The following is a 22,421-nucleotide window of genomic DNA, read 5'->3' on the forward strand; positions in this document are numbered from 1 at the left end:
ATGCAGACGGACGGACAGACCATCGGGCAGGAAGAGAAAGAGAAATACCGAAAAACAGACGAGTTTGTTCAAGTTGGACTGAAAGGATCGGTGACTGTCCTTTGTCCCCCCTCCCTGTGAAGTACTGCTTAGGATCAAACTGGGGGGAAAAAGAAAGCCCGTTCCCACCGAGCCAGGCGAATTAATAATAAAAAAAAGAAATCTAATAGATGATCACGGTGCCAAATAAGTGGGGGAAGGGGAACAGCCGTGAGGGAGGTTTTTCCGACGCCGATCTCCTCTCCGCTGCGTTCCGGCATAACGATTCCTCATGATTACTCTTTATTTTATAATGCACCCTTTTTAACTATTTATGGTGCCCCTCATCCATAATTGACAGGCTTTTACACACTTTGTGCGAAGCTAATGCACAGCGATAGCCATGTTTATACAATTTTGTTTTTATGATGTGAAAACCCACTTAAACCCCCACATATTAGGTTAACATTAGAGTACCGGGGTTAACCGCGACAAAAAGGAATAAAAAGAGGAGAGGAAAAAAAAAAAAAACACCAACAACAAAAAAACAAACACTCCCAGAACAAACGCACACACACGCACAACCCTGATTCCACGGCCCAACGTAATCTCGATCCTTTAATAAGACTAATAGTGAGCAAGAAACATAATGCGCCGAGTGTTTGAACACACTGAGAGACACATGACGTTCTTGATGTACGGCCTACAGCGCTTTAAAAAGATACAATGTCTTTGATTTATCACGTTAATGTTCCACTGCAAAAACATCTCACCTGCAGGAGAAACATCCCGGCAGAAGCCGCCAAAGAATATCCCAACTAACACATATTCAGATTCGCCAAATCGTGCTTTTCAAATCAATATTACTGATTTTATTTTGTAAGAAACGCAGCTGTGCGTCTGTTCCTCGGATGGAATCGCCGGTGAAGACTGAGGCCCTGTGGCCACTTCTGCACTAAACTGACACGATTTTACAGTCGCGTACACTGCACATCGGTGAGAGTGTGTGTGTGTGTGTGTGTATGGAGAGGTGTGTGTCTATAAACGACATCAGGAATATGATTAATGAATTGACATCTGACAATTAAATACATAAATAATGTCCTTCTCACCCCTTCCTATGAACACACGAAGGAGTCTGATCCTGGGATTGCATACATTATATTTTCTCATAGTTTTTGAAAAGACAAGTTCAATACAAAGAGATGCTTAAAACATTAACAGCATTCATCCACCTGCTGCATAACTAATCACTCATTCAGGATTAAAAAAGTATTTGAGTACGTTTTTTCAGGCCTGTGTCCCAGAATATTGTATCTTATATTCTTCACACAAAAACAGCAATATAAAGCGAATAGCATTACGGTCAATAAACACTTCTTAACATGTCTATTTTTCCTCTCTCTCTTTACTCACAATAAGCCCAACCCTTCTTTAACACCCACCCGGCCCCATGAAGGAGATTTCAATACCACAGTATTCCTGTTTCAACACAATGGAGCAACACACAACCCAGGAGGGGGAGTTCGAATAATACGAATCTGTTTTTAAATGTAGAGTCTGTAAATACATACATTAATGGAATAGTATAGTAGTGTAGGTTCATTTTCTATTGTCATTCTGTTTTTTTTTCTCAGAATAAAGTTTGAGAGAAAAGAGGAGAAAGCGAGTCCCTGTCATTCTGAGCACTGAGCGCTCTCCTACCCCCCCACCCCGTTTCTCTCTCCCCTGCGGTCCCCGGGGGGCTGGACGGAGCCCGTCTCCGTCCTCTGTGCCCGTGTGAGATGGACACCGGGCCGCCCGCGCTCTCCCCTCTGGGCTTCATCTCAGCGGCCGGGTGGGGAATAGTTGTCTCGGCTCTACCAAGGTCAGCGCGCCGCGGCTGACAGTTTCTGTCTTTGTACAAGCGAGGAATCAATACTTTCGGACTGTGGCGCTGCCCTCGGTGTAGAACAACAAACTCGCAGCGCCTGACATGTTTCGAGCCGAACTGAGGGCTGGCCTCCCATCTGATCTGCATCCAAGAGCAGCTCCCTTCCTGCTGTCTCTCTCTCACTCTCTCTTTCTTTCTGCCTCTCCCTTTTTTTCATATTTTGTTGTTCTGTTTCGCCTCACAGGTACAGAGGCACCATGTGTGTGTGTGTGTGTGTGTGCGTGTGTGTGTGCGTGTGCCTGCTTTCGTGTGTTACTGCGAACCCGTTCTCTCCCCTCCAGCCTTCAGTCACTCAATAAATCATGCCTAACGAAGGCACAGCCAGAAACCCCCCTGATCTGGGCTCCGGCAGCGGATCAGAGGGGACAAGAAGCGCCGGTAAAAGAGATGCGGTAATTACAGGGCAGCAGAAACGCGGGGAGACTACCGTGCCACAAAAGAGAGAGAGAGAGAGAGAGAGAGAGAGGGAGGGAGGGAGAGAGCGGAGAAAGCACCGCCAGAAGCGAAGGTTTTGTAATGTTTTACACTCATCTGTGGCCTAAACATGCCTCTCTGTGCCTGATCCCTACATGTAGCCGTGTCACTTTCCCCAGGCAACAGGCTAGAGAACGAGAGAGAGAGAGAGAGAGAATGATGGAGTGAAGCTGAAACCAAACTCATTGTTAACTGCACTTTACTTTAATTTGAAAACTAGAGCATCCATCACCAATTACCCTTTCCCCTAAAATTTGGAAAACGTAATTATTTTAATTGGCAGCCGGATCTGACAAGTAGAGTCAATGCGTCGAATGCACATGGACCTTGACAAATTATACGTCAAATAATCACCAATAAAATAATCTTCAGTCCCATGCCTGTGGTCAGGGTGAGTCTGGTAAACAACACAACAGGCTACTCTGCCTTTTTGTGTTTTTGACCATACGCTGACACAACTTTGGTGTTCAGTGCGTGTGAGAGCCTCTCCCGGCTGAAGCCCACGGCCGAGGAAATCTGCAAAGCGCTCTCTGTTTACAGGCGTCCCTGCAGATGCATTTTGAGCAGGTACCGCCGTGCCGGTGACAGCGCCATGCACAGACCGCCGCGAGACGCGCGTCGTCAGCCGAGGCGAGGCGCGGGGAGAGAGCGGGAGCCGGGGAGGAAGAGGAAGCGGCAGCGGTGTGATGAGTGACACGCAGAGAGGCGCGTCGAGTCACTGCGCTGTCAAACCGGAGCCCCAAAGAAGCCGCGGTGAGACCGAACAGGACTGTTAAAGTGGCCGAGCACCAGATATGTCTGTGTGCGCTGAGGCAGACCTCGGGGGGTGGGGGGGAGAGGAATTGTGGTCCTCTAAGGTTTCTCCGATCTCAGCACAACTGCAGAGCATAAACACTTTTCTGACTCACACACACACACACACATACACACATATATATGAATATAGTATAGGCTTTGTTTGTCGTTTTTTTCGAATCAACACAAACTGCGACTCACAGACACGCAACTTTCCGTGAGGCCGAACGCTTCTGCTGAGAGGGGATAGATTTACAAGGCATGTGTGCGAGAGTGTGTGCGACTCCCTAGAAAGAAAGAAAGAAAAAAGAAAGAGAGCGAAAGAAAAAAAAACGGGAGCATTGGCAAGAATTAAATTATACATCTGTTCGGCCTAATACCTGTTTTTATTGGCTCGGGATGCAGGTAGTACTTAAAAACTCAGAGAAAGTGCTTTTTTAACACTATGCTGACTAGCGACTTTCTGAAAGTAGAGAAAAGTAGAAAAAAAAACATGAAATGGCATTCGCTTCACTTTTTTGTTTTTTCAAATCGCTGTACTAACTTGTCTCTGCTTTTTTTTTCATGCCTCGCTTCAAAATTAATTTCTGAGAAACTTTCCCACACAGGCCGTCGGCTGCTAATGATTTCTCCTCGTTTTCTTGATCAGATTTTTCTTTTAAAAAGGACCCCGTTGGCTTCTCTCAGGACAGACGATCCCAGGAGCCCCGCCTCGCCCTTCCTCCGGCCGCAAGCTTCCACATGAATGAAAGAGGAAAGCATTGATTTTCCTATTGCTTAACTTTGCAGCTTAATCCCCTAATATGTTGAGAAATGCAGTAGCCTGTCAATACATTTTCTTGAACTAACAAAACGCACCGCAAGCCGCGCAGGGTGACACATCCCAGCTGCCAACCCTGCGAGATCCTGAGGAACAGACAAGAACACAATTTATCGAGGACACGTTTGTCAAGTGTAACCCAGTCCTTCGACCGAGCCCTATCTGTTTTGGGTAGCAGTCGTATGTTCAACGTCTAAAGTTGTCCGTCACTGTCCGTTTTGAATGAACATAAACAACACAATGTTCACCAGTCAATTCCCCCTCAAAGGAATCCACTGGGGCACAAATATGGGCTGAAATCAAGAGACCAAAGGTGTAAATCAGAAAACCCCAGGTGAAACGGAGACCCTGAACGAAAAATTAAACGCCCGTGTTATTTTAGTCCATAAGTATCCTCTTGTATCTGTTCTGTGTGGTTTTCATTTGCCGTGACAATGAACTACAGGATGGAAACTTCGTCCAGAAAGAGCTGAAGCGAAATTAAAAAACTAAATCAAATGTAAATGAATTCCCCCATCCGAATGTGCAATCGAAGTTGGGAAGGAATATTATTGGTCTTTAATTCTCACTTTAGGACTTTTGGTTGGGGTGGCAATAATCACCTTCCTCTGTACAGGAATATGAGTTCAGATTCACCCTTTTCAGATGGTTTTAATCCAGGAACAGTTGTGTTATCATGATTAAACACAAATAACAGGACAGGCAACAAGTGGGAAGTAAAATAAGCAGGGAAGTGAGGATGAGGGCTTTGTGTTTAACGTCCCAAATCAAATGCTGGAGTTTGGATGCTTCTGTTAATTGGTTAATCTCGACATTAAGACTCCACATTGTTAGGAAGTGTGCCAGACTATTTTGCAAGACTGTTTTGGCCACTTAAGCTGCTAGTTTCACATCAATAGTGGTGCAACACCGTAGTTTACACAGTTTAGGTTGCCCCAGCCGAGTCACCGGGGTCTCGCTTGATCCGTGAATAGTGGCCGACAGTTTTGCTCCAAACAGCTTTCCTGAAGTGCCCATCGTTTCTGCCCAGATAAAGCTCACAGGCTAGGAGCTCTTCCTTCTTGGCAGGAGACTCTGCGGACGAGTCTTACTGGAGAACATCACTCTGTTGAACATAGTACACCCCCCACACAAAAAAAGGGAAAAAAATGTGCAGCTGAAGAAGAAAAAAAAAAGATCCTTTATTATCATCTGTTTCGAGTTTCTTGCAGATGCTCAGATTTATTGCTTCAGTCTAGTATTTCATGGCCGATTTATCCAGCGGTTTCATTTTATACAAACTATATCTCTAATGACTGCATATCTCTTGTAAATTGCGGCAAACCAATAACTTTTTCTCTAGCCGGGCGGAGGAATTTTTCTCCGGCGCGGTGATTGGTGACCGTAATCGTAGGTACATCGAGAGAAACACTCATTCAATTTCCTTTTGGATACATCTGTGATGCCCCTCTTAAAAAAAAGAAGGAGAAAAATCACAGACACTCTCACACACACACACAGACACACACACACAAACACTGCTTTCCATCTGCAGGGAGGACAATGCCTGCCCTGTTTCCTGCGCCGCGTTGACAAGCGCAGGAGTGATCGCCAGCGCTCGCTGTCGGAGGCGGTCATTTTTTTGTCACTGCGCCGTCTCGCAGGGGGGAGAGCCTGATGTTTTGTCAGGGATGTCTTGGTGCTGTTCAGGCCGTCTGTTGCTGAGTGTGGGAATGCATTTCCCTTTCGTTTGCTTTCTGGGACTTATGGGACTCGTAAAAACAGACACACAACAAACGGCAGAAGAAACACAACACAAGATGATCTGATAAACCCAAACTGAATATTTAATTTTATACGTGTGCATTTGTTTGATAGATGATTAAGTAATGAATCTATATTAAATAATCGAGATCCTTTTGGGAACGAATACATGAAAGAATTATAATGTTTTGTTCCTAAACCTGAGGTATGGGTTCCTAAGCTTGGAAGAACAACATCTATATTTCGAAGTTCCCAATTGGATGCTACAGTCAAACATACCAAAATAATCACAGCCATCAATAGACCTTGAAACAATTCACATATTCACCGTGCGTACCAACAATTGTACCTGGGAATCTTGATAACACCATAATCCCCCAACAGCCATTGATTATTCACAGTTATCTACATTTCTTTGTTTTAACTATCTAACTAAAATAGCTTCTTGCTTGTGAGCTCTAAATACTTGAGTGAAAAGGCAACAAAATGTATATTTATTATGTTTGAGTACACATAAACACACAGTTGTTTAATTCTTAAGGATCTGTAGCAGAGCAGACCGAAATTCCCGAATTGAAAAGGGAGATGAAATGGATTTTGCTCAGGTAAACGCAGCGGTGGACTCTGTATGTACCGTATTTAGCTCCCGATTTTAATTTGTGTCGATCTAATAAGGGCCTTGGTTGCAGGAAGGAGCAATTAAACTGGTATCCTGAGAGGCTTCTATCTAGTCGGAGACCATTACCACAGCCATTTCGCTCGTCCTGGAAACAGCCCGCCGACTGCTTTACATTTTGCCATTCAGGCAGCAACAATTACCGCCCCGCTAAAGAGGCTGCCCTTGCAAATCGTCCCTGCGAATCCCGCCGTCAGGACCACACAGCCGGCTCTCCGTCCCTCACCATGGTTTATTAAGCATTCCAGCATGTTGTACCTCGTGTCTTTCATGTCTGCTGCCCTTTGACGACGTTTCGACTCCCCGTGCTTTTTGTCGGAGGGAGACACTTTGGTACCCAGACGGACACACACACCTACACACGCACGTGCTTAAAACGAGGCTCAATCTCCAAAAGGAGCCGCCGCCGAGGAAGACGGCACGTGCTCGAGGCCCGGTGAACCTGCAGGAAGGCAGCTCCGAATTCCACCTCGGGGCCGGTCTGTCTGTAAACAGCACAACGCACAGCAGCAGAGCACCGGCCAACAACAACAACAGCTAGGAGAGGCCGTGTACTTCATCACCCGACTCCGAGCGGGAACGAGATTTCCTTGAAACAGATTTTGCATCTCCGAACTCCGCTTCCCTGCTCCACAGCTGTCTGCTATCAAGCCTAGCCTCCTCCTAGCATTCCTGGGATATCTGTGAGACACGACATCCCTGGCACTCCCTCTCTTTCTCTCTGTCTCTCGCTCACATCTCAATTTGTTATTTTTGTGTTTGTTTGTCGTCGTCTCTCCCTCTCTCTCTCTCTCTCTCTCTCTCTGTCTCCCTCCCCAGCCCTCGCCTTCCTCTCCCCGCCTGACACATGTGCGCGCCTGGAAGATGGAATCTGAACTCCGCTTAACAGCCTCATTTATTCCTGATGGTTTAAATTATTTCATCACAATTAATGACACCCCCTCAGCTTTCCCGCGCGGCGCCGCCAGATGTTCGGAGACCACGGAGCCACTTTCCCGTTTGACGGCTGGTGACAAGTCGTCCTCTGAAGGACCTCGGCGAGGTGTGTGTGTGTGTGTGGGGGGGGGGGTGGAGTGACACCTCCTCTGCTTAGCACGGCAACCCCCCCTCAACCCACACGGCTCCACACGCCAGCTTAGTGACAAGACAAGGCAGGAAAGGCAAAACAATACGAGGCCCAGCTCACCAAAGTTGCCACATAGCTGGCGCTTACAAACAATCTACACTCCCTCCCTCGGTGCCCCTACTTCAGGGAGGCCTCAACGTACCCAGTTATCCTCAATGAACCACTTCCTCGGTTGACCACAGTATTTTACGTGCAAAATGTCTGTTATGTCTGTTCCTAAACTGAAAGGCACTACCACTACTGTCTGAATACCAGTTAAGCCTCGGCTGCTTGTATAAAACACGTACAAGCATGTCATTTCACTGTGAATTCAAGTCATAAGTGATGTTGTCACTTTGAAACACGGTGCCGTGGGACGCTATTAAAGGCGATTTCAAAAAGCATCTGACTACAGAAGTGTGTGTGAGGGATGCCGAGCCTATAAACAGAACAACAGTGACAACAACAATACAAATGATGGTTTAAAATGTACATCTGGGAATATGTATTCGGATGCCGATGGGCCGCTTGATTCACACGATGTGACACTGAAATGATTTTTCTCTCCGTACGCAAATAAACAGAGACGTGGATAGAGGTTATTTTCCAGCAGTCGGCAGTCTCTGAGAGCTGACACCATTAGAGGCTTTGAACAGTGTTATGAAGGCATGTCCTGGAGGGGCCCAGTCCAGCATTTAAATAACCCCCCTGCGCAAGACTGGGGGAAGAATTATATTGGTTTAGTCATGATAACACCGAGTTCAATTAAGTCATTTAGAGCTTAAGAGGATAAAAAAACTGGGCCTTGGGCCATCGCAGGCTGCGTGTGTATTCCGCCGAAATCAAGTCCTTCATCAGACGGCTTTCAGGTCTTCGTTTCTGAACAAGAGCAGATATTTTCAGCCTTCAGACTGAAGATGGAAGAGTGTTTTGAAATAAATCGGTGTTCTGGAACCGGCGTGTTCTAGGAATGTTCGCAGTGTTCCGAGCTCTGGCAAACAGGGAGGACAGTATCTAAGGTGTCTGCTGAGCACAGACGGGCCCAATGGGCCGAGGATGACTCGCCCGGAGCGCCTGCAGTAGATCTGTCACAGGATGTTAAATAAATATACTGTGAAGTCATATCTTAAACTGTTTGTATTGTTATGTCATTTCATTGAGCACATGTTTGAATGCCTCACTCTTTTCAGTTCTATTCTTGTCCATGCAGTACAGGAACATTACTTGAAATGTACTTAACATATATTTAGACTATTTTGTCTCTTAAAATATTTAGATTTGAATATATATTAAGTAAACACCTACATATATTTGTCATACACATACATGCATAACTGTATCTAGAGCCACAAAAATAAACTGTATAAACTGTATAAAGAGATGCGTGCCTGATAATCATGTGGGTTTGAGTTAAGACATTGTTTTATTTCACTACAATATGAACACCTAAAATATAATTTCAGAAGGTTTATTCTCTAATGCAAGGAAATATTTCACGCTTTCAATCTGGCAGAAAAAGTTACTTTGATCAGTCGCAGAAAGCAGGTTGTATCAGCCGAATGTGTAATATTTTCCCTTTGCGATAAACTATGGGAGGGGATTGATTAATAATCCGTGTCTGTATATAAAGAGGTCTAGTAATTTACAGGGTCCAGAGACTCATCAATTGAGGAGAGGAGATTGGCCAATCCACCCATCCCTCCGTCCCTCTAGTTTGCCGAGAAACTGGGAGGGATTATGTTTTAAAACAAGCTTTGTAATTGAAAAGATTAGGTCATTAAATTTATCGCCTTACATATGAAAATATTGACTCTTCCCAGAGCCTCTGAGTTAATCTCGGTGACCCTTTATTTGCCTAAATAAATCTTTATTCATTTTATATTAGCTGCCCATGGATTTATCGATCTGCAGATCTGATAAACATTCACAGCATCAGTAAGATGAAGGGGAAAATTGGGAGTGCATATTATTTTCAAGGCTTTAGTTTAGCTGATTTAGTTTTCTCTAGAATGTAGTCTTCGCTTGAATTGTGTGACATGAATTGGGTAAAAATGAATAGATAGATATAGATATATAATCAAAACATCAGTTCTCATTAGCTCGAAAACTCAGTCCCAGGCAAGTGCATACAAAATATCATGTGCATTCGAATAAACTCGGTCGCTGTGGCTCTCTGTGAGTCGTAACGCCGCCTAACCGCTTCAGCAAAAGACAAACTGGGGAAGAGAAATATTGGTCGGGTGCAAAGCTCTGTGTAGGATTCTTCAGGTGGGATTACACACCCTGTCTTTAAGTCATAAGATCCAACTCACATTGACCCACAGCCTTTCGTTCACAACGTCCCTCGCAACACCAGGGAGAGAGCGAGCAAATCAGAGCCGTCAGGCCGGCGCACAGTCGGTTAGGCGAAAAGAAAGATTAGAACGATAACTCAGCGGCCAAACTGTCGCGCACTAATGTCACAGCAACGACAGCCTGCAGTCCCTAAGAGAAACATTACAACAGAGATGGAGCACAGCCACCGATGGGGAACTGCATAGGGCTGCTTTTCTGTCAGAAATAACGGTTGGCAATCCTGGGAAAAAAGAAGGAATCGAGTTTTACCCGCTTAGAAGAAAGCGACTGGGCAGAATTTGAATTCTCCAGAAGCTAGAGTCCCAAGACGCACTATGCAGAATATCAAACTGCATTTTTATTAGCGAACTGGTGTGACAGAAGATGTTTTTCTGTTTTTGTTTGGAATATTGAATGTCCGTTGAAAAGGAACACATTTCCCTCAACAAATGGCAAACTGTGAGGTAAACCAATCCATTTTCAACGCTTCGTATCTCTCTTCCCCCCCACCTTTTCAGCCCCAGACAGAGAGGGAGGAATACACTTATGCAGGGCCCCCCCACCGATGGGGCTCGTCCGTGCCAGCTGTGCCGAGGAAGTGAAAGGTGTCCGGGAGAGAGAGCGGGTCTCTCCTGTCACTGCAGGTTTGAGAGGGAGCGACGGAGCGCCGAAAACATCTCACATCTGGTAGTCATTTGTCAAGAGCTGGAGAGAAAATGGCAGGAAACGTTCTGGCTGTGGTAGAAGATGAAAAGACCGACAAAAAAAAAAAACATGTGTCACACATGGACACTAGCTGGTTGGATTTCCAGGACGGGTCTCTCTGTGACGGCCGGGTTGTGTTGGAGCTTGAGGTGCCAGAACCTGATTTAATTCACATATAGCACGTGTCCACAATCTGGGATTCAGTCAGATATTACCAAAACAACGGCTAAATTACCAAAACAACTTTCTGTTCATTACCAAAGCAACAAAACAGCTAAAAACCTTTTGCTCAACTGATTGGATCACAAACTAGGTTCTAGATTCATTTTACCCTCAACGATCTTATTAACTGAAATAATAGTCATCCAGAGCAGTAGATTTTGGGGGACACTTTTGGTGAAAAAGAAAACCTAATTCCAAGAAATTACTAAAACCACAGGAAGGCCCACTCAAATCCACAGACTATTATTGAAGGTGCTTCAGTTTTATTACGGTCCCTTTAGCAGTTCCATCTTTGCTAAGCTTTTATTTTTAATTGTTTAGCTTTGTTTTGTTTATTAAGATCTTTGCATGGTAATAAAAGCAATAACCCAAAGGTTCACCACACCGACGGATCGTGATTTACAAGACGTGCATCCCAGACGCCCCTCACACCGTCCCGCTGTGGCCGGTGCAAACAAAACCAGCTCCAGCGAATAATCAGCCAGACGAAGAAACCGCCCCTCCCAGGTAAGTGGTTCGATATGCAGCATGGCCACTTAAGGCATCCCACACCTAATTAACAGTAATTAGCTTCTGCCACCTCTACGGCGAGCAAGATAAGATATCAATAGCGCCGGTGCAGAGGATAAGAGAGCCACGATGACTCATTACTCCCTCGTTCAAGATGGGAACCGATAACCGATAACACACAGGCGGGTTGAATGGATGGATAGATCGACGAACAGATAGACAGGAAGTTGGATACCGAAGATCCTGCACGCAGATCTGACTGGCTAATTGCTAATTGACGGTAGAGAAACACACACACGTATGCAGAGAAACATTGAGTCAGAGTGTTCTTGCCACTGTTATGTCTGTGTGTGTGTGTGTGTGTGTGTGTGTGTGTGTGTGTGTGTGTGTGTGTGTGAGGTCAGGACTGAGGTAACTCTCCATTAAAATCTCACGGCGGGCGCCTGGGGTTGTTTTCGAGCCTGGCACCGTCGCTGCAGCTTGTCAAAGCATTATGGAAGCACTGTCATTTCTAAACTAGTCTGATCATGGTTAATTACAATGCAGCCCCAGAGCAGCCACAATTGTTCATTAATTACAGGAAACACCTCATTTAAATTTTATGGAAATTTACACCCAGCACCCCCCAGTCTGTCTGACATAGAGACGGGGGGAGGAGGGAGAGAGAGAGAGCATGGGAGTGGAGTGACTATAAAAAGGGTCTTTTTGCTTATCTGTTAGAGAGAGATATACAATAAAGACCTCCTGTATTTCAATTTACATACACATCACTGCAGCCTCACAGTGCGTACATATTCAAACAGCCTGATATTCCTTATGATGCTGAAAATGTGAGCCTGAAGGCAGGGTTTAGTCACGCCACGCCACGACGCACATTTCTGACACAGCGCAGAAGCAAACATGAACACCGACGTCGAAACCCGGACACAAGTGATGCTTGAGACCGGAAGGAGTTTGAAAGGTTTGTTCTCACACAATCGTATAGTTTTCTGTTCATATTAAGTGACCGTAACCCAAATATCAGAAGTCAGTCACCGACAATTAGCGCTACCGCTGAGAAAAGTGACTTATCTGAAGTCGGACCGGACAGTAACCACGTGGGAAAGCGTACAAAAATGAATCTACAAACCATAAAACATGAGTCTAAACTCCTTCTCAGAACAAATTCTGACTACATAAATAATGGCACCTCATCTGTCCTAAACGATATGCCGTACACAACCGGTGTCCTCAAGCGAAAGATTGAAAAACAAAAACAAAACCTCCTGGCACTTTAAGCCGTCAGAGGGAGGCCAGGGGATGTCAGTCACTGCACCAGGCCTGACGGTGGGAACCCTCTGTCGAGGCACCTCGGCCTTTGTTGTGCTGGAATGGACATGCGTGTTGAAAAGCGCCGGTGGAAACATGGGTCTCGGCAGACGGGGCGGCCCACCGCGGCACTGCCACTGCCCACTGCCACACACGGCACACGCTGCCGAGCCGGATCAGCAGGACGGGTTCACCACGCAGAATAAACTGGGTATAGGGGGATGACGGTGCTTTTGGAAGCCTCAAGGTGTTGCATGTGGATGTAGAAAGAGAGGTATAAAGAGAGAGGAAGAAAGAGAAGTAATAAGAGAGAAATAGAGACAGGTAGAGAGAGAGAGAGCAGTAGAGAGAAAGAGAGAGGTAGAGAGAGAAAGAGAGGTAGAAATGTAGAGAGAAAGAGAGGTAGAAATAGAGAGGTATAAAGAGAGAGAGTTAGAGAGAAAGAGAGGTATTGAGGGAGGTAAATAGATAGATAGATAGATAGATAGATAGATAGATAGATAGATAGATAGATAGATATTCCTCCACACTGCGTTGTGTCTTTGTTGCCGTTGTTTGTTGTTTTCACGGCTGTCTCGCACGCCCGCTGCGTGCCGTACTCTACCAGGCCGCTGGCTCGGCTCGGCAGCGCTGCGGTGAAGTAAACACTGGGCACAGCGCAACAACCTCACACAAACACATGGCGTTTCAGCATGGGCACTCCGGCAGACACCGCGGCGCGGGGGGGGAGCAGAGCCACTCGAGTCGCACCGCTGCGTGACAGTCGAGGGGTAATTACAGCCTGATGGATGGCCGTGCCACCGAAATCTCAGGTGCGGGGCGGGAGGCCGGGCCTGGTCCTCGCCCGCTCTCACCGGTGTGAGTCGTAGCCGTCAAACTCCGGCTCTGCATTTCCAAACGTAACAACTAAATGCCTCTCGAGCATCTGAGAGAGCCTGCTGAAATATTCATGGCTCCTTTTACAAGTACAAGAAAAACTAAGTTGAAGCTATGATCTATATATTAAATATGAGGAGGCACTTCAAATGCAAAGAAGGGGTTGTGTTCCTGGTTCAAATGAAGTCTGAGCCCTCAGTAGGATTCACATGCTCTAATATTTATATTTCTTTCTTTAAACACAGTTAGGTAAATGCACGCCGCACGTTACAGAGATAGAAATGTGCCACGGTTAATAACCAGCCATCCATTGAATGTGCACTACGCAATTGAAATGCACATTTATGGACTATAGGAGAATAAATCTGTTAAAATACATAGGCAGTTTTGAAATCTGACAGTTCTGCATGAGTAAAGGGTCCCGGTTTATCATGTAAGTCCAGTTAAATTCATGAGATATTTATTAATAGATTTTTACAGTCTGCTGGCAAATCATTTTTTTGGCTTGATGAAATGAGACTTTTGAAAGGATGGCGGAGGTTTCGAGGATTTCTTTCAGTTCTTTTGTCGATGCACGACAGCAGTTTTATCTATACACACACACACAATCTGGTGACTGATGGACCAATAAACCCATAATAGTTTAATAAACCCACAATATATTTAATATAAATAATACTTTATTGCACACTGGTCTCTATTGGGAGTCCCTCCGTTCAACAAGCAAGGTGATGCGTCTGGGATTTCTCTGACAAATATCTGAGTAAATAAACTGGGGACGGCACTGCACATTTCTCATCGATTGTCCAAATAAAAGGAGAAAAGAAAATGCTCACTCTGAAATCCAACGGGGGGATTTTATAATTACAATATTATAATGAGGGAGAGTTCTTCTGACACTGCAATTTCATTTCACATCTGCCTAAGTGTACAATGAACATTAAACAATAAACTCAGAGTTCAAATAGTCGAGTCAAGGATTTTACGCAACGAGGAGCTAAAACCCGCCCTAAACCAGCGGAAGAACATCTGGATTGTGAGAGCTGGACATAATCTGTGTCTTTCCAGAGCGTGGCACCCGATTCCTGACAAACGTGATGAACGCTTCCTCCCTCTCCCGGGACGGTGACACTAAAGCAGCCGACGCACACCAGCACAGCCCCTTCCACACTGCGCAACCGGAGAGAGACGCGCGGATCCTCTTTCTCCTCTTTGATATGCATCCCTATTAAAAATAGATGGCAGGCAATCATTACTGGCATCTGAATTAATTTAATTAGCCCGGCGATACGCACTCCGCCATAAGAAAAGGCAGACTGTGAACGCCCTCCGCAAACACCGGCGTTAATGAAATATATAAAAACAGCGACTCAGGGCAGGGGATAATCTGGCATGACTTATTAACAGGCACAAACAAGATCCAGCTCCTCAAAGCAAGCAAATTAAGATACTGGAAAGCACAGGGACGGGCGGAGTATGTCCGAGCAAACAGCCTACATAAATTATTCTCTGTTTATATCTGTTTTTAAAGATATCTCCTCAAGCCCTGACTGATCCAATCTGGGTGGGTGCTTTTCTTATTCTTCCTCTTCTTCATCAACACTGTCTGATCTCTTTATTAGGAGAAACTGCATTTTGAATCAGCCTGAATGTAATATTCTCCCTCGGCTCATAAAATCGACCAAACCGTGATCCCTACCGCGCTGAAAAGTTTCAAACCTCTTCCTGAAACAAAAAGCGGGAAAGTCCTGATGGGAAAGGTGTGGAAAGGCAGGAGCTGTTACTTGGGTGGGCCGGTAAAAGAAAGAGGAAAAGAAAGGCTCACAATTAGCAAACAGACAAGTGGGACAACTGTCCCGAAGTAGCAAACATTTCCAATAAAACAAAGTACTGCCCCCTAAGGGAGGGTAAAAAACTACACCTAAGTTATTCACAGGGTTTCTGAATTTCAATGTTTTCCCTCAAACATTGAAGACAACATTTTAATTTTAAAACACACTAAAACCCTTCATGTGACTACTGTTACACACAGCAACTACAATACGGTGTTTCCTTATATTTTAGTCATACCAGCACAATCTTGTCAATACTGCACTGATGCATCAAAGTCTGCGAAAGGAGGGAGGAAATGTTGTGGGAAGGCACACAAAACTAGGGGCCCCAGTTATTTTTCACCGTGATTCCCAAAATTCACCAAATTCACCAAATCTCCCAAATCCAGTAAGCTTTTTGTTTTCCTTGTTTTGTTTTCTCGGGCATGATCCATCCGTTTCTGTATTGATTTGATTGATTGTTTATGTATTTATGTCATTATAGCACACAGATATAACACTGAACGAAACTGAAATAAACGACATCAAGTAACGCTTCATACAGTCTACTTTAAATGCACAGAAGTGTAGTGAGCCAAGGCTGCAGAACGAGAAGACTGGATCTGAAAACGAAATAAATCTTTAAAACACAAACTTGCGAGCACGCGCACACACACACACACACGCGCGCGCTGAGATAATTATCTGCGCTGCCCCTGATCAACCTGATTAAAATGCATTCGGCATCCACAGTTTTCAAAAGTGAGAAGAGCCGTCATCCTGAGAGGAGAAACATATATATATATATATATATATATATATATATATATATATATACGTGCGCAACTTACTAGCAGCTCTAGGTGTTTGAACTTTCACGGGCAATTCAAATCACAGACGCAGCGCCAGGGCCGGGTGGAGGAAACACGGTTTGCGGTAGTTATTTACGAAGGGCTTTCGGTCCGGCATAAATCCCGATCAAGTTTATTGCCGATTGTGAGCTGGGTTTATTACCCTCCTTGAGCTTTGTCATCATTAGCCGCGTTACTGCGCATCAACGGTGACGGAGGAGAACGGCCTTATATTCAACAGATGATGCCAAAGCACACAACTACACACATGCCGCCCCAGGCCAGTCCCACTCACAACTGCACTTCTGTGTCATGTGTTTTGATCGGATTTTCAACAGTTACGTGCACATTTATTCGCAAACCGCAACGGCTTTATTGTGCTGTAACCGGGAAAATCCTGGACAATCGTACAATCAATTATCGTATTTGACTCATGACTGTAGTGTGACACTTAAGCAGTTAACTCTAAGAAAATAAAGAGGAAACAGGGAAACGAATCCACAGATGGAAAAATAGAGAGATAAAACCACTTTGCCACTCTACTGACTTCACAGAGGGGTTGTGTCACGGGACGAGCTCATGTACACAACGACCCCATGGTACCCAAGCTATGTAAGCCTTGCCTTCTTGCAGGACTTTAACACAACCTCACTGGCGAGTCCTGCACCAGTGGAGGAGAACACATCCGTATCTGTCAATGCAGCCAAGGGAGGAGAAACTCGGGGAAGTCGCGAATTGTTGTTCACCACACTTTTATGTCTTCGATAAATCTTCCCCTCCCCTTTAAACGCAACTTCACATCAGACAAAGAGGAATGTGTTCAAGCGACGGTTTGAATTTGTATTATTATTGTGTAGTTGTTGATATTGACCTTGATACTCAATTCATTTTGCTGTATCCATGCTTTCAGGCCATCAGTGAAGTTTGTTTTGCTGATGATCAAAAGTCACATGCGTCCATGGCAAGCCGTGTCATCTCCATCACACACCCAACACGGACAGAAAACCACTGTTGTGTTATAAGGTCAGCAGTGAAGAAACCCACAACCGTCTAAACATGTCTGTGGTTACTCTATAAAGCCTGGTATAATCTTACACAAATGGTGCAAATTGAACCCCTCGACAAGAAGAAAACAATATATATAGGCACTACATTTGCACACTGCTTGTAAAGTAATCCCTGCGTAAGGATACACAACACGCTTACTCCAATGAAACACGGTTATTTTACCATCAGTTAATGCTAGTTTTACTCCAGCAAACATCTGCATCAGTAACCGAGCTCATTATTATGTCCAGACTAATAAAATCACTCCGTCAAGGTGACAAGAAAATGTCACTGCCTGACAGCTCAGCGGTCAATAATTGATAAGGTGTGGTGGGGACTTCTTACTGGCGCTCCCTCCGGCTTGATAGCAGTTGCAGAGACTGAACGCAGTGATACTCAAGTTCACGGCTTCGCTCTGCGTCCTGCTGGGAAACTGACTCAGCTCCCCCCCGCCACGCCACGTTTAAAGCGAGTCGAGCAGGAGGCCGGTGCGCAGCTCTGGAGGTGGGCCGACCCCGGGAGACCCCCCAGACTCCATTCTGAGCATCTCGGATTGGGGGTCCGGGGGGGTCAGGGGCTGCGGCGGCGCTGAGGCGAGGATGGCCCTGATCAAAACATCCTCAGCCAGGAGGAACCTTCGGGTCTGGGAGAAATTTGCCGCAATTAAATACATGCAAATGATATGTAAAACGAACATAGAAATTGCATCTGTACTCAAGCGGGATTACTTGGGGCATTACAGCTCTAATAAACTTTAATATATGCACAAACATTCGCAGTGTGCTTTTTTCTTTCTGTGTTTTTTTTTAAAGATCACATCATTGCAGTGATAAAACGTATAACATGTATGTGTGTCGCTCTGTTTCTGGAGATCCGTGGCCCCTGACCACTTCTGACCACTGTTGACCCCTTCTGACCACAGCTTACTTTCCATTTTCCCCTCCTAACACTTTCTCCTGCCTGTGGCCCTCAGCCTACACTGCAGCCCACATTGTCAGGCCCTTGAGGGGACCCAGCCAGGCCTGTTTTCTGTTTTCATTTATATTAGTGTCCTATAGATTTCACGAGATCCGTTCCTCGCCATCCTAGCCTCACTAAAGTAAGCTTAGGCTGCCCTGCCCTGATATTCGGAGCACAGAGACGAACAGGACGGGGTTTTAACTAACTTTTAAAATGTTTAAGAAGTCGTGACAAATCTTTTTAATCGCATAGTTTTCTGTGCCCTGTGGGGCTCAGGGATAAAACCCAAAAACCCAGGACAGTGGAACTCACAGCACCACCTTTTAAGGTCAAGGTACCAGAAAAACATATATATGTGTGTGTGTGTGTGTGGTAGGATTGAAAAGAGAATAATACATATATCTTTAAAAAAACAAACGCCTATCTACATCCAAAACACAGAAATAACACAAAACACACAGAAGCTGCTTTTTACCTTTTTCCCTCAACCTTTTAAAAAGTATAGTGCAAAATAAAGTACCACAAAATTGTCCTCCCTTTCAATGCACTGCGTTTTTGGCTTCCATCAACGCCGCCCCCCCCCCACACTCTCTTAAAGCAACAACCCATTCCAGAAGAACGAGGGAGGAAGACTGGTAACATACGGTACCATGAGGAGCCGCGCACCCCCGGCCGGCGCTGTACAGTGAACAGATCCCTCCCGGCCTCCCGGCAGCAGCCAGCTCACAGACTCAGCTCTGGGGAAATCTGGCAGCTCCACACGCAGGAGGCAGCTCCGACTGGACTGTGGCACATTCCTGCCCCCTCCCCCCCATCCCTCTCTCTCCCTCTCTCACTCTCTCTCTCTCTCGCGCTTTGTCGCTATCTCCCCACCTCATTTGGCGTGTCTTGTCATATTCCCCTCAGCTGATAATTGTCCGCGTGTGTGTGTATGTGTGTGTGTGTGTGTGTTTTTAAAACAGTCGCAGTTTAGGAAAAGTGAAATGCTTCTAAGTGACTGTCACAGCGTATCTGCCTCAGACTGAGATCCCCCCCTGTCCCCCCGCCTCCTGCTTCTCGCTTAAGTGTTCCTTCTTGCGGTGTTGTGGTGGTCTCTCCCTCTCTCTCTCTCACACACTCTCTCTATCTCGAACGCACACCCACCCTCCCCACCTCGGCCCCGCGAAACTCCCCTGGAGGACTCGATGCTCTTGTGGCGATAAAACATTCATGCGACTTGGAATTCGAACACAATGCAATTTCCCTAGTTTAACCTGAAAGGAATGCACTAGTCACAACAGACTACATCATACCGCCATTAGGCCCTGCCAAGGAACTGCTTTTTTGGCCGTGCTTGGCCGCGTCTGACGGGAAAGAAAAAAAAAAAAAAAAAAACTTGTACAAAGACCCACACACGCAGAGTTTGCTCAGGGGCCACTTCTGCTTCCTCCTCCACCTCCCCCCCACAAGCTACGCCCTGGGCCGGGCTGCACCCGCGACCCCGTGTCCCGGCCCTGCGATGTCACAGCCGTGTGATGCATGTGTCACTCCGACACCCAGAGCAAACTGTGGAGTCACTGTGTGCGTCTCGGAGGCATCGCCACAGTGCGTCCCATTCTGTCCCAATCCTTTTCAACGCACTCACTTTCTAGTTTTCGTGCCTTTAATATACTGCTGGCTTGCTTGGTTAGTTTGTAGAGTAAATAAAGGTCATTGGAAGTTACAAAACTGCATTAATCGGGAAGGGGAAATAATATATATCTTTTTAGGAGATAGATAGATAGACAAGCGGACAAAGTTGTCCTAAAACAAAGGGGATCAGTGCTTTCTATGTGTAACAGTGTAACAAATGACACACAACACTGATGTCTGTACTTAGGACACTCTGCGTTCTGTGTATATTTATTGTCAGTAACTGATAAACTAAGTTTGCCCTCTGTGTTTCAGCTCTGCTTTGAAGGCGTTGAGTCACAGCATGAGCAAAGATGAGCATCTCAGCCTCCCCGTCTCAGTCACTCCCAGGTCTGGGGAGCCTGCAAACGCGGAGGACAGGAAGTCAGACTCCGAGGACCCCCGCGATGAGCGCCGAGGTGAGATCACTCATCACGACGGTGTCGACGCGAGACCTGGTCCCCCCACAATGTCTGGAGGTCACGGGCTGGTCACCAGATGGGAGTCGTTCGAGCTGCGTCAGAGGAATGGACTCTCTCCTTAACCTCTTTAGCGCTCGGAGAACCCAAGCAGAAGTAGTAGTGCTGATATCTGAAAGACGGACGCGTAAAGGAAGTGCATCTACACCTACAGGGCCGAGACACAAGCACTGTACGCCTGTTTCCTCTCCCGTAGACTCCTTCCCAGAGAGAGAGAGAGAGAGAGAGAGAGCGTTTCTGTGCTGAAGCTCTCGTCTACTGTACCTGATTGAGCTTCACTGTACGCTTAATATTAAGCGGATAAAAAACCCTAATTGCAAGCCTTAACACAAATAATTAAATCCCCGAGCATCTGATGTTTCAATAAGTAACTCTGAAATTTAACGCAATTAGCATACGGTTGCCAGCAATTTGCAATAATGTTTTTTCATTTACTCATCTAATTAATATGTCATAATAATAATGCTTGTCAATTAAAAGTCAGTTCCAGTTCTACTGTGTTCAGTTCGATAATTACGCAGTTTATTTGTGTGTGGACGGGGGTGTGTGGGTCGCGCCTGCCTATCAGTGAGTGTTTCATCCAACGAGACGTCTATTATGAATTGAGATCACTCTTCTCTACGGCCTCTAGTTGTAGCATCATGACTTAAAGGGTAAGAGAAAGACACACTGGGAGAACATTAGATTTTTATCTGTGAGATCCACTAGTGAAAGTACATTTACTGTATGAAAAACACACAGAGTTGAATAAACGCTAAAGACCGAGAATAAGTCCATAGAATAAGTCTGGGGAAACGTATTTGAAGCAAGTGCCAAAGCCCACTAGACTTGTACTTATGTCAGTATCTCACATGGCTAAAAATATTTAACACTTTGTCAGCAGAAAGAGAAATCTCTGTAGGTGGAAAGAGGGTGTTAACACACGCTAACAAAACATATATGTGCATATCTTTAATAGCACACTAAACCTGACACGGAAAACTCTCTGCATTAGTAAAGGAAGTGTTTTTTACCACATAAACTTTATTATGTTCAAATTCACGATTGTTGGACGGGTACCCATCGGATGAATTTATGAATGTATGGCACCCACTATACACCAGGAGACGAAGGGGGTGGCAACACGTTGGACAACTGAATCAATCCCCGAGTTTCTTTTCAGAGTGGGTCTTTAAGTACCAGATTGCCCTTTAAGAACATAAATTGTTATTTTGAACACACTGGGGTGTAATTTGATCCCTTTGCACTAAAAAAGAGAGAGAGAGAGCTTTAAAAAGAGTTTGGTGCGTAAAAAAAAGACCCTTTGAGATATTTCACAAATACATTTCTACCAAATATCGACACACTAGTTGTGTATTTGCCAGAGTGACGCCTGGTTTATCACTCGCCCTCACAGTTAACATGAATAAAACCCTTCTCCAGTAGAAACAGCGCTGTTCTCTCATTCCTGAAAGGGGAGGTCAAGGCTGGCCTGAATTCGCTACACAAATATTTAGAATGGCAGGGATGAGCCATTGTGTGTGTATGGCACCAAAAAGAACAAAAACAGTGGGCCTCTGCGACTCTTGAGTGTCCCGTGTGCCGTAACACAAAGAAACAGAAAATAATAAGGTCTCGCGAACCGGGAACGGCACGCTTCGCCTCGCTGAACGTGGCCCTGAGCAGTTGGCCGGCACGATGTTCGAGGAGGAGGCCGAGCCAACAGTCCTCCTCTGACGGATCTCAGCTGGGATGGAAGTCGACGTCTCGGTGAAACTGCTGGACGGCGGCTCTGTTTACATTCTTTCGGGTCTCCGTGCCCTGTGTAAGGCACAGTGGGTCGGCACGGCCCGGCACAGCCCGGCTCCTCAGCACAGGGTGTGTCCGGCACAAGTGTCCGGCTCGCAACCAGTCGATCAGGCAAACTTACACCCTACTGCAAGGTACCCTGGGTAGTTGTGGTCAGGCTCTTCTGTGTGGGGATCATAAGTTTGTGTCATAAGCTAAATTAGTAGCACAAGTCAACTTTTTTGATATATTTGCTTGTTTATGTGTTTAATTATTTAATAACATTTTTAAACACTGCTGAGACCAGTTTAATGCAGACACAGACTTCATAACGAAC

The 22,421-nt window shown here is 45.6% G+C and overlaps 1 protein-coding gene across 3 annotated transcripts in view; it reads right to left on the minus strand.

The window, feature by feature from the left end:
* Positions 1 to 22,421, minus strand: part of bnc2 (basonuclin zinc finger protein 2) — a 204,664-nt gene that overhangs the window by 90,986 nt on the left and 91,257 nt on the right. Inside the window, exon 1 of one of the 3 annotated variants that reach the window (XM_066720705.1) lies at positions 18,838 to 18,934. The exons of the other annotated variants lie outside the window; for them this stretch is intronic. Coding sequence (XP_066576802.1) covers positions 18,838 to 18,840 — 3 coding nt within the window. The 5' untranslated portion in view covers positions 18,841 to 18,934. Of the gene's footprint in view, positions 1 to 18,837; positions 18,935 to 22,421 lie in introns of those variants that run through there. 3 annotated transcript variants of the gene reach the window in all.

Source organism: Amia ocellicauda, chromosome 13 (genome assembly GCF_036373705.1).
Source record: "Amia ocellicauda isolate fAmiCal2 chromosome 13, fAmiCal2.hap1, whole genome shotgun sequence".
NCBI classification, from domain to species: domain Eukaryota; kingdom Metazoa; phylum Chordata; class Actinopteri; order Amiiformes; family Amiidae; genus Amia; species Amia ocellicauda.